The sequence below is a fragment of the Bufo gargarizans genome, chromosome 6 (genome assembly GCF_014858855.1).
Source record: "Bufo gargarizans isolate SCDJY-AF-19 chromosome 6, ASM1485885v1, whole genome shotgun sequence".
NCBI classification, from domain to species: domain Eukaryota; kingdom Metazoa; phylum Chordata; class Amphibia; order Anura; family Bufonidae; genus Bufo; species Bufo gargarizans.
The window spans coordinates 153,067,987-153,083,450 of record NC_058085.1 but is presented as its reverse complement, the minus strand read 5'-3'; the positions used below and the strand labels follow the sequence as shown (position 1 = coordinate 153,083,450).

Here is a 15,464-nt window from a genome sequence, read left to right as displayed (position 1 = left end):
TCCTTAGTAAAAAGGATGTCAAGCGCCAGGGGTGACCATGTTTACACTGCCTGACCCTGTCAACCATAGTGCAGAGGGTGCAGCAGTTTCAGAGAGAGCTGAGCCTCTAGGAGTAACAGCAACGCCCCCATTGCTCCTAAAGGCTCATTTGCATATATCATAATTCTTAGCAATGCGGGCACATATGAACATGGGACCAACACAGGTGCCTTCAGCTGTCAAGTACACATGTAACAGGTCAGCCAGTTTCATAGGTACAAATCTGCTGCCAGATGTCCTTTAAAGGGGTTGTTTTCTTTTTTCTAATGATGACCTATTCTCAGGCTAGATCATCAATATCAGATCTGCGAGGGTCTGACTCCCAGCACCCCTGCCGATCAGCTGTTTGAAGAGAAAGCAGCGCTCTTCTCTGGTGACCTGCTTGCCATCGCTACTGCAGCAGCGAGCAGTGTATTTACAACTATGGCACCCCATTCACTTCAATGGGACGGCTCCCATCTGTTCAAGTGAATAGAAAGGAGCTGTCCCATAGGAATGAATGGGAATGCAATAGTTGTAATAACACTGCTCGCCGCTGCAATTACAATGGCGAGCAGGTAAACAGAGAAGAAAAGGCATTGGTCAGCACTGCTTTCTCTTCAAACAGCTGATCGGTGGGGATGCTAGGGTCAGATGACCTATCCTGTGGAACTAGGCCACAAATTGAGGCCCAATGTGGTGATTTCCACCGCTTGTGCTGACAACTGTAGAGGCTTTGAGTGAAATAATAAATGGACCCACCAAGAAGTGACCCCATTTTGGAAACTATGCCTCACAAGTTATTTATTAAAGGATGGGGTGAGCATTTTGACACCATAGATATTTTTCAGAAATTGTGCAACAGACCATGCATAATGAAATTAATTTTTTATGTATATGCCATTTCAGTGCTCAGTGTGTTATGCCAGCTTGTGCCATCTGACCATGCCCCTTGAATTGTTAGGCACATTCTACTGGATACGGAAAAGCCATAAATGTGGACAATACATGTGGGCATAACTTGCTGTTTGGGCACACTACAGGGGTCAGAAGGGAAAGACCACCATTTGACTATTGCAGCACAGATTTTGATGGATTAGTTCACGGGCACTATGTTGCTTTCGAACAGCCTCTAGGGTACCAGTATAGCCATTTTCTGAGAACAATATGTTTTTTATCTTTCGCTTTGCAGAGCTGTGTGAGGGCTTAATTTTTGTGGGATGAGTTGGGATGGTACTATTTTGGGGTACATACGACTTGTTGATTGCTTTTTATTTCATTTCACTGTTAGGCAGGACAAAGAAAAGGCAGCAATTCCACAATTGCATTTTGGGTTTTGTTTTTATGGTGTACTCCATGTGAGAAAATTGACATGTTAACTTTATTCTCATAATCAGTATAATTACAGAAATACCATTTTGTGTAGTGTTTTTTTTTATTTTACTACTTTTACACAATGAAAACTTTTTCAAATGTTTTTTGTCGCCATTTTATGAGAGCCTTTTATTTCTGACAATTAGAGGGAGTATTGAAGAGGTTAAATGGCTGGCATCTGAGTTATTTCTGATGTCAGCAGTTATAGTAGGAGCCTGACTGTGAGTAACAGCTAGTAGAGATGAGCGAATTTCTCAAAAATGTGATTCGAACGGTTCACCGACTTTCCCAAAAAGATTTGACTCGATCCGAATTTATTTGTGACAAATTGCGTTAAAAAACAGCTATTTCCGTGCTGCAAAGAGCCTGTATAGTGGTGTAGAACACTGTGCCTTGCAGTAACACGCATAGTGAGTCTTCTGTGCTAGTGAAACAGTACTGTAAGTCAGTAGAACATGCAGAGCACTGGCTTGCTGCACCCTTAGCAAGCCAGTAGTAAAATAAAAAACCTAAATACATATCATGATTTATAATGTCTTGTTCCCTTACGTCCTAACCAGCAGCACAAGTGGGGAGTTCTCCCCTGTGAGACTAGTAGGACAGGTGGAATTTTTGATGAATTCCTACCAAGCAATAGTTAAATAATTAGTAGAAAACTCACCCCTATAAAGGGCAGACTGCCCATACCTCAGTGCTTTTTTTCTCTGTCCCTGTGGACAGTAGGACTGGTCAGGCTGCAGCCTGTTACTTAAAAATATTTTTTTCGTTTTTGATAAAGATTTTCCTACCGCTTGACTGATGGTCCTAGCTTCTGGCCAAAAGTCGCCCTCGGTCCCCTCTGCCTACGATATCGTAGGTCCGCGATCCGCCGCGTGCTGCACCTGTGGTAGCGACCGTTCCAGGCTACAGGGGCGGAGCCTATCGGCACTCTGTCCGCCTACAGGGCTTGGATCGCCGGCATCTCTTTGCCAGCTCCTGCTGCACGGCCGACAGGGAGTGCGTCATAGGCGACTTCCGGTTTTCGCGCCGGGTTTGTTTATCCTATTGCAGGTGTATTTTAGTAATATGAGCCCCGCGGGCTGCAGAATTAAGGATATATGTAATATATATATGTTTTAAAAGCTAATATTCCTAGGCTTTCAGGGAAAGGTTTAAGTGAGGCGGAGCTATTGCAGAGGGGGCCGAGCTAAGGTCAGAGGTGAAGCCATTCCACCTATATAAGCCCACAACAAGAGGAGTACTTCCTCTTTCTGAGCAGAGAGCTAAGGCTACAGTTCTGTGGCTGCTACTACTACTGAGAGCTAAAGCTGCAGTCTGTGGCTATTACTACTACTACTAAACTGAACGTTTCTTTCTAGATGGCGTCCCCTAACGGTGATCAGCGTGGCAAATCCGCCCACAAGCAGAGACATTTAGTCTGCTCTTCCTGCGAGATGCCTATGCCGGACTCCTATCAGTACAATCGGTGTCCGTTATGTCGCCCCCCTCCGTCGCAACCCACTGTAAGGGACATGTTTGGGTGGATGAAGGACTTTATGGGAAATTCCATTTCCGAAATTAGGAGCGCCCTCGCGTCAAAGAGACCAAGAGAATCATCTCCGGGTCCGATGCCTATGCTGGAAGCAATCTCCGTGGACGACCATTCTTCTTCTTCCTCGGACGACGAAGACTCACTGTTCCTGTTCCCAGCCGAAAAAACTCAAAGGCTTTTACGCTCCATCCGGTCAAAGGATCGTGATGTTGAGCAAGGGGAAGCTCCACCGTCCACCTCGAGGGGGTTAAGAACCTTCAAAGTGGACGAAAATCTTAAGCGTTTCATGCTTACAAAAAGGAAACATCCAGAGAAGGGTCCAGTCCTCAACAAGAGGTTTAAACTCATGTTTCCCCTCCAGGAATCGGAGTCTGACCTTTGGGTACCGCCTCCAAAGGTTGACATGGCGATATCCAAATTGTCCAAAAGGACCCTAGTCCCGTCAGATGACGGTAGTAATCTCTAGGACCTGTTAGACCGAAGGGTAGAATGCACCTTAAGGCGCAATTATTCGGCTGCGGCAGCTTCCGCGTCAGTAGCTGTCGCCTCCTCTGAGACCGCGGACTTTGTAAGTTCCCGCATCCTAAGAATTCAGGCTGACCTAGAGGCTGGAGTGGCCAGAACGGACATCCTGGACCAATTTAAGACCCTCCTCTTAGGAGCGGATTTTCTATGCGACGCCTCTGCGCAGCACTTGAAGCTGGCTGCGAAAAGTATGGCACTTTCTTCTGCCAGCCGTAGGCCCCTTTGGTTACGACCATGGGTCGCTGATAAAACCTCCAAGTTTAACTTATGTGGCCTACCCTATGAGCCAGGAAGGCTATTTGGTTCTGAGCTAGACAAGCTCATGGAAAGCTTGGCAGATAAAAAAGGGAAAAATCTCCCTCAACAGTCCTTTCGAGGTCGCAGTAGGTCTAGAAACACAAGACCTCAGGGCCTCTCGAGATCCCAGAGACATCAGGCGTCCTCCAGACGCGGACGTGGTCGTGGTAGGGGTAGCGAACGCAAAGCGGACCTATAACTCTCCCACTTACCTTCCCCCTTCCCCTCCAGACCCTCCACGCGATGCACAACTTCCAAGTGTTCCTCCGGTCGGAGGTCGTTTAAGTTTTTTTCAGCAGACTTGGCTGCAAGAAATTCCGGACCAGTGGGTCCTAAATATAATTTTGTCCGGTTACACAATAGATTTCGTGTCTCCCCCTCAGGAGAAATTTGTGTTAACCCGACTGTTACCCCAAATCAAACAAAATATCCTAGAGGACGCGATCCTCCTTTATCTTCACAAAAAAGCCCTAGAGGAGGTAATAATAGATCTACGATAATAGATCTACGCTATCTAAATCGCTTCATAAGGCAGAAGCGCTTCAGAATGGAGACCATCCGCTCTTTAATCAATATCCTAAATCCCGGAGACCTCATGGTCACTATAGATCTAAAGGACGCTTATCTTCATGTCCCTATTCATCCAAACCACCGAAAATTCCTGAGAGTTGCGGTCTCCATAAAGGGCATGGTAAAGCATTACCAATTTGCTGTTCTACCCTTTGGCATCTCTTCCGATCCCCACACCTTTACCAAGGTTGTGGCTCCGGTCGTTGCCAAACTCAGGCTTCAAGGGCTAGAAATCGTGCCACATCTAGACGACTGGCTTTTAAAAGCCGCCTCTCTAGATATTCTTCAAACCCATCTTCATCTGGCTCTTCAGACTCTCCAGCAGTTAGGCTGGCTGATAAATTGGGAAAAATCCCAAATCCTACCTTCCACTTCCAGGATATTCCTGGAATTTATAGTGGATTCTCAGAGAATGACACTCTCTCTCTCCCCAGAAAGGAAAGATCGAGTCATAAGAGCCGCTCAGTTTCTCATGGCACCTCGTCGAGTGTCCATCAGAATACTGATGAAGATGTTGGGCCATATGTCAGCATCTGCAGAAGCAGTTCCTTGGGCCCTTTGGCACCTCCGTCCACTTCAAGAGGAAGTGTTAGCAGTCTGGAACCACAACCCCAAGGGGTTGGAGAAGACTCGCTCCCTGTCTGTCAAAGTCCGGTCCTCACTCAAATGGTGGAGGAACCTATCAGATGGGAGGTCCTTGATTTAATCTCGTTGGATCACGTTGACCACAGACGCCTCCCTTCTAGGTTGGGGAGCCCATCTGGAAGACAGTCCAGTACAAGGTATCTGCACTCCACAGGAGAGGCTTCTCTCGTCCAATATGAGAGAACTAAGAGCTGTACGTCTAGCTCTTTATCACTTTGCTCCTCTCATCCACGGAAAGGCGGTGAGAGTCCGTTCAGACAGCACGACTGTGGTCGCTTACATCAACAGACAGGGAGGTACGAGATCTCAACCTCTTCTCCAGGAAGTTGGTCTAATTCTCTTTTGGGCAGAGCTCAGTCTATCCCACCTTTCCGCGGTTCACATCAGGGGCTTTCTCAACATAGTTGCGGATCGACTCAGCCGGGGTCTACCCGTTCCAGGCGAATGGTCTCTGAACAGAGACATCTTCTCCCAGATCACTCTACAGTGAGGCACTCCAGAGATAGACTTAATGGCGACCAGGTTGAACGCAAAGGTGGACAAGTTCTGCTCCCTCTACAAGGAGGACAACCCTCTGGCGATAGACGCTCTGTCCATTCCATGGAGGTTCAGGCTGGCCTACATATTCCCTCCACTTTCCATGATACCAAGGGTATTGACGAAGATCAAACAAGACCAGACCCCGGTGATTGCAATAATACTGTTTTGGCCGAAGAGGTCTTGGTTCACCCAGCTCATGAAGATGAGTCAGGGCACATATTGGAGACTTTCCCTAATGCAGGACCTAGTGTATCAGGACACAGGTTCCTGCCTAGATCTGAGGAAACTCAATCTGACAGCCTGGAGATTGATAGGTCCCTACTAGAAGCTAGAGGGCTTTCTGCGGAGGTCTTGAGAACTATTTCACACTCCCGTGCGGGGTCTACAAACAAGGCGTACTCAAGAATTCACAAGATTTCTTTAGTGGTGTGCTGTTAAAGAGGTAGTACCCTCAGATCCTCCTCTTTCAGCTATTTTACAATTCCCGCAGGACGGCCTGGACAAGGGTCTAAGCCCGTCTACTCTCAGAGTCCACATCAGTGCTCTCTCTGCCTCTTTAGGCAAACCATTATCTTAAGACCCCCTACTCAGGAGGTTCCTCAAGGGAGCCGAAATATTAAAACCTAGAATCCTGAGACCTATCCCTGAATAGGATTTATCTTTTGTTCCAAAGGGGATAGCCTCTCCCCCCTTTGAACCCTTAGAGAATGTAGATCTTAGGTATCTGTCCTTAAAGGTCACATTTTTACTGGCAATAACATCGGCCAAGAGGATTGGAGAGTTACAGGCCCTAGCGGCCGCCGAGCCTTATACCCTCTTTCTCCAGGACTCTGTCCTGTTGAGATTTTTACCAACCTTTGCTCCTAAGGTTCCCTCATTTGGTAACTAAAATCAGACCATCTCCTTGATGCTCCTATGTCCTACTCCATCATCTCCTGAAGAAGAAGCTCTTCACTCCTTGGACATTTCCAGGAATCAAAAAATCTACCTGAACAGGACTGCGGACTTTAGGAAATCAGAACACCTGCTGCTCTCCTTCTCCGGTAAAAGCAAAGATCTAAAAGCCTCCAAACCCTCTCTAAGTAGATGGGTAAAGGAGGCAATCCGGGAAGCCTTTTTATCTCGAGGCTTGGCTCCTCCATCCTTTGTCACCACCCACTCCACGAGGGCAATATCCACTTCCTTTGCGGAAAGAAATCTAGTTCCACTTGAACAGATTTGTGCTGCGGCTTCCTGGAGCTCCCACAGCACTTTCGTTAGACATTATCGCCTAGACTCTAGGCGCTCGGAGGGTGTAGCATTCGGACGTACCATTCTGTCTGCCGCCCTCTCATAAAAAAAAAGGGGAAGGTATTATGTACCTGTGGAATGGCCCTCCCAATTTGTTGTGTTGCTTGCTAGGTCCCCACTTGTGCTGCTGGTTAGGACGTAAGGGAAGCGTTTTCCCTTAGTCCTAACAGCAGCACACAAATTTGCCACCCTTGTTTTGTTTCTACTTGTTATAAAGCACTGAGATATGGGCAGTCTGCCCTTTTATAGGGGTGGGTTTTCTACAAATTATTTAATTATTGCTTGGTAGGAAAAAAAAATTCATCAAAAATTCTACTTGTCCTACTAGTTTCACAGGGGAGAACTCCCCACTTGTGCTGCTGTTAGGACTAAGGGAAAACAAATTTACGTTAAAAATTAACGCTTCTGTCTAGAGAAAAATCACCAGGAGAAATAAAATAGTTGCCATCCTTTTAGTACACACAAAACCCATCCTAATCACACTGCAGGACAGGTTATTTCAGAATACTGTGAGTCATTTACAAAGTGCGCCATTGCCAGTTTTTGTTGCATGGGCATTTTTGAGCCGTCCTCTCCATATTACTTACTTTTACCCCTGAAGAAAGAGGAGTAAAAACTACTCCAGTTAGGGGCAGGAATAGTTTTTACTCCAGTTGCACGGACTGCCGGCGGTGCACCTAATCTATAACCAGGTCTTTGCCTCATCATAAATTAGTCTCATTTCACACTCACGTTTTGGCTTACCGTTTGTGAGATCCGTTCAGGGCTCTCACAAGCGGTCCAAAACGGATCAGTTTGTATTCGATGCATTCTAAATGGAAAAGAATCTGCTCAGAATGCATCAGTTTGCATCAGTTCAGTCACTATTCTGCTTTAGAGACGGACACCAAAACACTGCTTGCAGCATTTTGCTGTCCGTCTGATGAAACTGAGCCAAACGGTTTTCACTGATGAAATCTGGCACAATAGAAAACGTCCCCCATTGACTATTAATGGTGTTCAAGACGCATCCGTCTTGGCTATGTTAAAGTAGCCTTAGGCGCTTTCTCCTCCAGTCTAGGGGAGAAACAAACACCAACATTTTGTGTCGGCCTTTGTAAATTACCCCCACTGAGTTAAAGAGCTGTCTTAATACCACTGATAAGATCTTCAGCCCAGTCTCTTGAGCTCATGAAGAGACAGCTGAAGTGTAGAGTGGGGGAAGTGGCTAATGAAGAGCAGCATTTTCATGTACTTTGCTAAACTACCATGTCCCCACAGGAGTCTGTCTTATTTTCTCTTTGACAGAATGCTCTTTCTTCACCCAGTGCCATTGAACAGTTATGGCTAGTATGAACGACTGTAACTACCAGTATGGACTACAATGTGCATGACTGTGTCCCCAGATGATCACTGGGTCAACGGTTGATCAACCTACTGCTGTCTAATGTCTATGGTTATCTTAAGTACAGCCATAGTTTACAGATTTTTATATAGCTGATGATAATTAAACAGATACAGAGGTTGCCAAGGAGGCTTATCCTTTCCACTTCTCACCTCCCTTTAGGCCTCTTTCACACGAGCGTGTCCCGATAAGGTCTGGATGCGTTGCGGCAAACCCGCGCGAGTTGGTACGCAATTGCAGTCAGTTTTGACTGCTATTGCGTTCCGTTTTTCAGTTTTTATCGCGCGGGTGAAATGCGTTTTGCGCGGCGTGATATAAAACTGAATGTGGTACCCAGACCCGAACTTTTTCACAGAAGTTCAGGTTTGGGTTCAAGGTTGTGTGGATTGTATTATTTTCCCTCATGGTTATAAGGGAAAATAATGGCATTCTGAATACAGAATGCATAGTACAATAGGGCTGGAGGGGTTAAAATAATATTTTAACTCACCTTAATCCACTTGTTTACGAAGTCTTTTACCATGGTGATGGATCATGTGACGGACCATGTGATGAACGTAGTGACGTCATCAAAGGTCCTATTCCTCACAGAACAAAACAAAAGAGAAGCCGGGCTGCGCGAACAAGTGGATTAAGGTGAGTTATTATTATTTTTTTTTACCCCTCCAGCCCTATTGTACTATGCATTCTGTATTCAGAATGCTATTATTTTCCCTTATAACCATGTTATAAGGGTAAATAATAATGATCGGGTCCCCATCCCGATTGTCTCCTAGCAACCGTGCATGTAAATCGCACCGCATCCGCACTTGTTTGCGGATGCTTGCGATTTTCCCGCAGCCCTATTCACTTCTATGGGGCCTGCATTGCGTGATGAGCATGCTGTGATTTTCACGCAACGCACAAGTGATGCGTGAAAATCACCGCTCATGTGCACAGCCCCATAGAAATTAATGGGTCCGGATTCAGTGCTGGTGCAATGCGTTCAACCCGCCCGTGTGAAAGGGGCCTTTTTTTTTTTAACCCCTCCAGCCCTATTGTACTATGCATTCTGTATTCAGAATGCTATTATTTTCCCTTATAACCATGTTATAAGGGGAAATAATACAATCTACACAACCTTGAACCCAAACCTGAACTTCTGTGAAGACGTTCGGGTCTGGGTACCACATTCAGTTTTTTATGACGCTCATGCAAAACGCATTGCACCTGCGCAATAAAAACTGAACAACAGAACGCAATCGCAGTCAAAACTGACTGCAATTACGTACCTACTCGCGCGGGTTTGCCGCAACGCATCCGGACCTTATCTGGACACGCTCATGTGAAAGAGGCCTTACTGTTTCACCAGACCCCTCCTTTTTAATGTAGCATTTAGTTTCAGTAGTTTGTCTCATGGGACATCTTTTTCAGTAATGTGTTGTGTGGGTTCTAAGCCACAACAAAAGACAAGGGATGCCTACAAATGTGTATGATTTTAATACTCTTAAAAAATATATATATTTTAACCACGGATTAATTTCCATCAATTTTATGTATTGCTCTAAAAATATTGACTTTTTGCGAAAATAAAACCAAGCTATTTGCAGGGTGCCTTATGGCAGCACAAGGAGTTCCTACACAGTTGTACGCATATGGTGAAACCTCTGTAAGGCCTCATGCACACGACCGTTGTTGTGGTCCGCATCCGAAGCGCATTTTTTGCGACTCTGGTGCAAACCCATTTACTTTAATGGGGCCGCAAAAGATGCGAACAGCAGTCCGCGTGCTGTCCGCATCTGTTGCTCCGTTCTGTGGCCCCGCCCAAAAATATAGCATGTCCTATTCTTGTCCGGTTTGCGGACCGCAAAAAACGGAACAGTCGTGTGCATGAGGTCTAATACATATATCTATGACACTTGAATTTTCATGTGGCCTTTTTTCATAGAACCAATGTTTATATTGGATCTGTACATTGATCCGTCGTATGCTCGTATGAATGAGACCCTAAAAATTAACCAATGAAATAAAAGAAACCAAAACAGACGACTGTCATTTTATTGGATTTTCTATAAAACAATAAAATGGTTATATTCTAGTGATTTAAACAAATCCTACATATTGTTAGGCTTAGGCAACTTATTCCTGTTTAGCTATTTTGTTTGTACTAGAACTCTCAGCATTAGCCCCTAGTGGGCTGTAGCCACGTTACTGTACAATAGCTAGAGAGATGCCGCTAAATTTCATGTATGGTAAAGTATTCTAAATGACTGCTAAACACAGGTCAAAGATCTAGAGAAAATGTAGCTACAGAAATCTATTCTGTACACAACACCAGCACATATTGTGTAAACTCTGCAGCGGAGGCTAGCAGTGCACCAATCATAGTATGATACATATAACCCCAGTTTTTCTAGCCAGCATTCCTAAGTGCAAGATCCTGACAAATTGAAGCCAAGCCCTCCACTCTGTTCACACATTTTTGCTCATTCTATGGCTATTTCTGATGTTCTTCAGTCCAAATATAAACAGCACAATTAGGGCTGCTAGCAGGTATGCATGGTGTAGGAATGCCAACGTAACACAGCACTATAGTACCTATTGCTGAATTAACCTTTCAGTGCCTGTGCAATAAATTAAACTCAAAAGTGCTTAACTTTCTATATACAAATTAATTAAACTGCTTTGAGAACTAATCCAGGCAAAACTCTAATTTAAATTTTGCTTAGAGCGTTGGGTGCTTCTCCCCATTATGTCTTAAGCCAGTGGAGGGAATCTGTCGCGACAATTCTGGATTATTACCTGCAGTAATACATGAGTAGTAGTGCAGATAAGAAATCCAGATCAACATTTATATTTTTCTTCTGCCCCCTGTTCCCACTGTCAGCACTCAAAGCTACTCTGAAATACACAGTCCAGACTGCTGTGCTGTGCTAACACAATGTCGAGAACTATTGTGTGCATGCACAGCAGTCCTAAAAAGGTATTTTAGTGCAGCTTTAAATTCTGACAGTGGGGGAACAAGGGGTAGTGGAAAAATAAGGAGCAATATGGACTTATGTGCAGTACTACCCATGTATTACAGGAGATAATAGTCCATTCGTGGTGACAGATTGCCTTTAAATGTGTTGCACCGGTAAAACATGGGGTCCACATTTTTGGGGTGTTGGAGATAGATGGGGCATCCATAACACTATACAAAATCAAAACAATTTTGCCTGGCGCGGTTCTCTAAGGTATATCCTCTGTTAGTATTTCAAAGTACAAAAATAAAATTCCCTTGGTAACAGTAGTCATCAGAAAACAGGGATAGTTTTCACAATCAGATTTCAAAAACGGTGACTAACGACACAGTATTCCAGAGTTACAACACAATTTTCCCATAAGACATGTTTTTAAAGGTGTTGTTTACCCTCAGGGGCCTTTCGGGCAGATCCTCACTGTGGCCAGACGTGCAGAGGAAACCATACTTGCCTGATTCCCAACACTCGGTTCAGGCTCCTGCTCTTCCCCGCTGCAGCTCTGGTCACATGACAGCTGCAGCCAATGACCAGCCACAGGGGTGATGTCCCCATGTCCCCCCTGGAAGTTGACTCAGAGAGACGGTAGAACTGCAGTGGTGGTGGGGGAGCGAAGAAGCTGGAACCCAGTGGCAGAGGTCAGGTAAGTATGATTTCCTCAACAGGTCAGGCCACATTGGGGGGTCTGCCAAAAAGGTCCCTGGGGGTTAATAACTCCTTTAAATGCACCTCAACAGTATTTTGTGGGAACCACCATTGAGAAGGCGTAAGAACAGTTCCTAATACACACATGGACAAAATTGTTGGTACTCCGTTAAAAAAAGAAAAACCCACAATGATCACTGAAATAACTTGAAACTGACAAAAGTTATCAAAATTTACTGAAAATCAGCTAATGAAAATCACACATTGCTCTAATGAAACTGACCTGGACAGAAATAATGGTACCTCTAGAAAAGATTGAAAATAATTTGATCACAGGGACATGTTAAACTAAGGCATGTCCTGTAATTAGCATCACAAGTGTCTTCAAACTTGTAATCAGTCTTATTTAGAGGGTAAAAAGTAGTCACTGTTCTGTTTTACATCATCGTGTGTACCACACTGAACACGGACGAAAGAAATCCAAGGAGAGAGTTGTCTCAGGAGATTAGAAAGAAAACTATAGACAAGCATGTTAAAGGTAAAATCTATAGACCAGGGGTCAGCAACCTTTGGCACTCCAGCTGTTGTGTTACTACAGTTGCACACATTATTCAGAAGTTTAAGGTCTGCGAAACTGTAGCCAACCTTCCTGGCCACAAGAGGAAAATTGATAACAAATTGAAGAGAAAGATAACATGAATGGTAACCATGGAGCCCAGAACAACTTCCAAAGAGATTAGAGGTGAACGCCATGGTTAGTCCATCAGTGTCAGATCCCACCATCCGTCGCTGTCTTAGCTAAAGTGGACTTAATGGAAGACGACCAAGGAGAAAACCATGGTTGATAGCAAATAAAATAAAAAATTGATTTTGAAAAAGCCACAAAGCTTCTTTTCTTGGACAGATGAAACAAAACGGTAGCTTTTTGGTCACATCAGCTCTATGTTCACAGATGCTAAAATAAAGCATACAAAGAAAAGAACATTGTACGTAGTGTAAAACATGGAGGAGGCAGTGGAGTAAAGTAGAAATTACTGGGCCCCACAGCAAATTCTTCACAACACCCTCCTCCCATGCAACCCCCACTCCTGTGGCTAGTCAAGATCGCTCTCTCAGGCCAGGCCAGGCAGCAGCTCAGTCCGTGTCTGTATATAATGTCATTTTATAAAACTGCTGAGGGAGCCTGGAAATAAAATATTTTAGTTCTCCTGGATGGGCCCCTTCTTAGTTACTTCCCCTATAGCTACACTCTTGGGAGGAGGTTATGTTTTGGGGCTGCATTACTCCATGTGGCATAGGGTGTCTTGAATCTGTGTAAGGTACAATGAAATCTCAAGACTATTAAGGCATTCTGGAGCAAAATGTGCTGCCCAGTGTCAGAAAACTTGGTCTCAGTAGCAGGTCATGGGTCCTCAAACAGTATAATGCCACAAAACACATGCTAAAAGAGAGAGAGTGAGAAGAACTGGAATATTCTGAAGTAGCTTTCAATGGGCCCTAATCTAAATCCTATTGAATATCTGAAAGCTGGAGCAGTTTGCTCATGAAGAATGCACCAAAATACCTGTGGACAGGTACCGAAGTCTCATTGAGAATTACAGGAATCGCTTCATTGCAGTAATTGTCTCAAAAGCTTGTACAACAAAATATCAAATTAAGGGTACCATAATTTTTGTCCAGGCCAGAATAATTAGTTTGTTTTATAAATTATTCTCTTGACCCACAATTCAAAAATAATATCTGATTTTCATTAGCTGATTTTAAGTAAAGGTTTATTTATTATTACTTTTGTCAGTTTCATGTTATTTCAGTGACCATTGTGGATTTTTCTTGCTTTACCGAAAGGGTTCCTACACTTTTGTCCACGTGTGTATATATGCTGTATTCCTCACTGCCTGAAATTTTTTGTGAAATTTACAATCAAAAACAAAAGTTTCCAGAAATGATTGTAGCGTATGCTTTCCATTTGATGACATTTACCTGTGTACAGTGTCAGACAAAAATTAACAAGGAAACACAATTTTATAAAACATAAAAATTGGAATATATGATATAAATGCAAGAATTATCAGATTCATGTTCCCTGCAAAATATAGGACCAAGAAGTACAGTATCTACATAGGCCTAGAAAGTGAATTGTCCTCTATGTATCAAAAAACTGATTGTCCGCTCTGTATTAAAAAACATATCTGCAACAAAGGCACCTATATATTATTAAGCATAATGCACATATTTAAAACTGCAGCCTATAGAGGTTTTAAAAATACTAAAACCTCAGAAAACATCCTAACAGCTCTTGTGATTCGACTATAATTTGAAATTTATAAGTAACCGGTTTCTACAGAGCATTAAAGGCAGTGACATAATAACATTTTTATAAAAACTATTACCACATTTTAATAAAATTAAAAAAAGGAGATTTAAGAGCTGTGTAAGTAAAATTGATGAAGGTACTTATATATTTTTTTGATGCTGAGAACATGAGCATGCATTGTGTGGGAAGCAATACTGATCAAAAATTGCATGCTTTCAGTATTCAGCGTACATTGTATTAGTCCAGTTAGTAAATGTAGCTAGAAACCATATCACCATGTTGTGTCACAAGGTGACCGGATCCATTCTTTGTTCTAGCAAACCAGTTTTTATAAACAATACAGTTATTGATCTGTTAATGGTGTCTAAAACTTCTTTTTTGGTTTAGTTTCTTTCTTCCGTGTAATGCCACCTCCGCTCCTCTCGCGCTTCTCCTTCTTGACACAGAAGTATTTGGTCACACTTTTCCTGCACTGCTCACATTTAACAGCACAGCACCAGTGGAACTTGCAGTTACAGCTGGAAACCATATCTGCTCTTCTCTCCTCCACATCCAGGCCACAGTCTCCACATAGGCGCTTGCAGCTTCTCTTTTCCCACTTATTGAGCGACTTGCCTCTTTTAAGACATTCCCTGCCTTCTGTCCCCAGAAGACCCAGAGTTTTGTTCTCCAAGCAATAATCTGGGGAATCTTCCAGATGAACAAGCTCTTTCTTAGAGATAGAACTAAACGTTTCAGCTATGGCACCTCTGCTGGCCGCACTGTTACCAGCTCCCTGCAGCAGATCCACCTTTATAGCTTTGTGATATTTTTCCTTTAAATAGTAGCCCACCTCTCTAAATTCTGGCAGCTGAAGCCAGCAAGTTTGGGTAGTGCAACTTCCTGAGACCCCATGGCACTTACATGTCCTCTTCATGGTGGTTTTCACTGCCTGCACAGAACAGAGAAATACAGGTAAACAATTATGTTCCCACAGTATACCTGTGATGCGCCTGATTTTGTTCACTACCTTGTTTCACTACCTTCTTTGACGATTAGCGGTCTCGTGAAATCTAATGGCCTTGCAGAACTAGTTTCATTTTATTTAAAATAAGGATTTACTTCCAGGACTTCCACTCAAACCACCAATGACCTGTAATACAATATATGCCATTGCTATAAAGGCAAACTTCACTTGAAGCTACTGAAACTTCAATTTGAATCTGCATTTCCCTAGTAAATGGTTTAAGTAGTCCTTATACATACAGAATCTGTATTATGACACACAGAGTGTCTACTGTTTCCTAGTACTTGCCTTCATGGCCTCTGACATGTCCATAAACCTGTATTCCT

General features: G+C 43.6%; 1 protein-coding gene across 1 annotated transcript in view; it reads right to left on the bottom strand.

Annotated features, from left to right (window-relative positions):
• Window positions 1-14,496: 14,496 nt before the first annotated feature.
• Window positions 14,497-15,464, bottom strand: part of LOC122942064 (protein Wnt-8b-like) — an 83,544-nt gene continuing 82,576 nt past the window's right edge. The window contains exon 8 of the mRNA XM_044299556.1: window positions 14,497-15,063. Within this exon, the coding sequence (XP_044155491.1) occupies window positions 14,497-15,063 (567 nt within the window). The remainder of the gene's footprint in view (window positions 15,064-15,464) is intronic.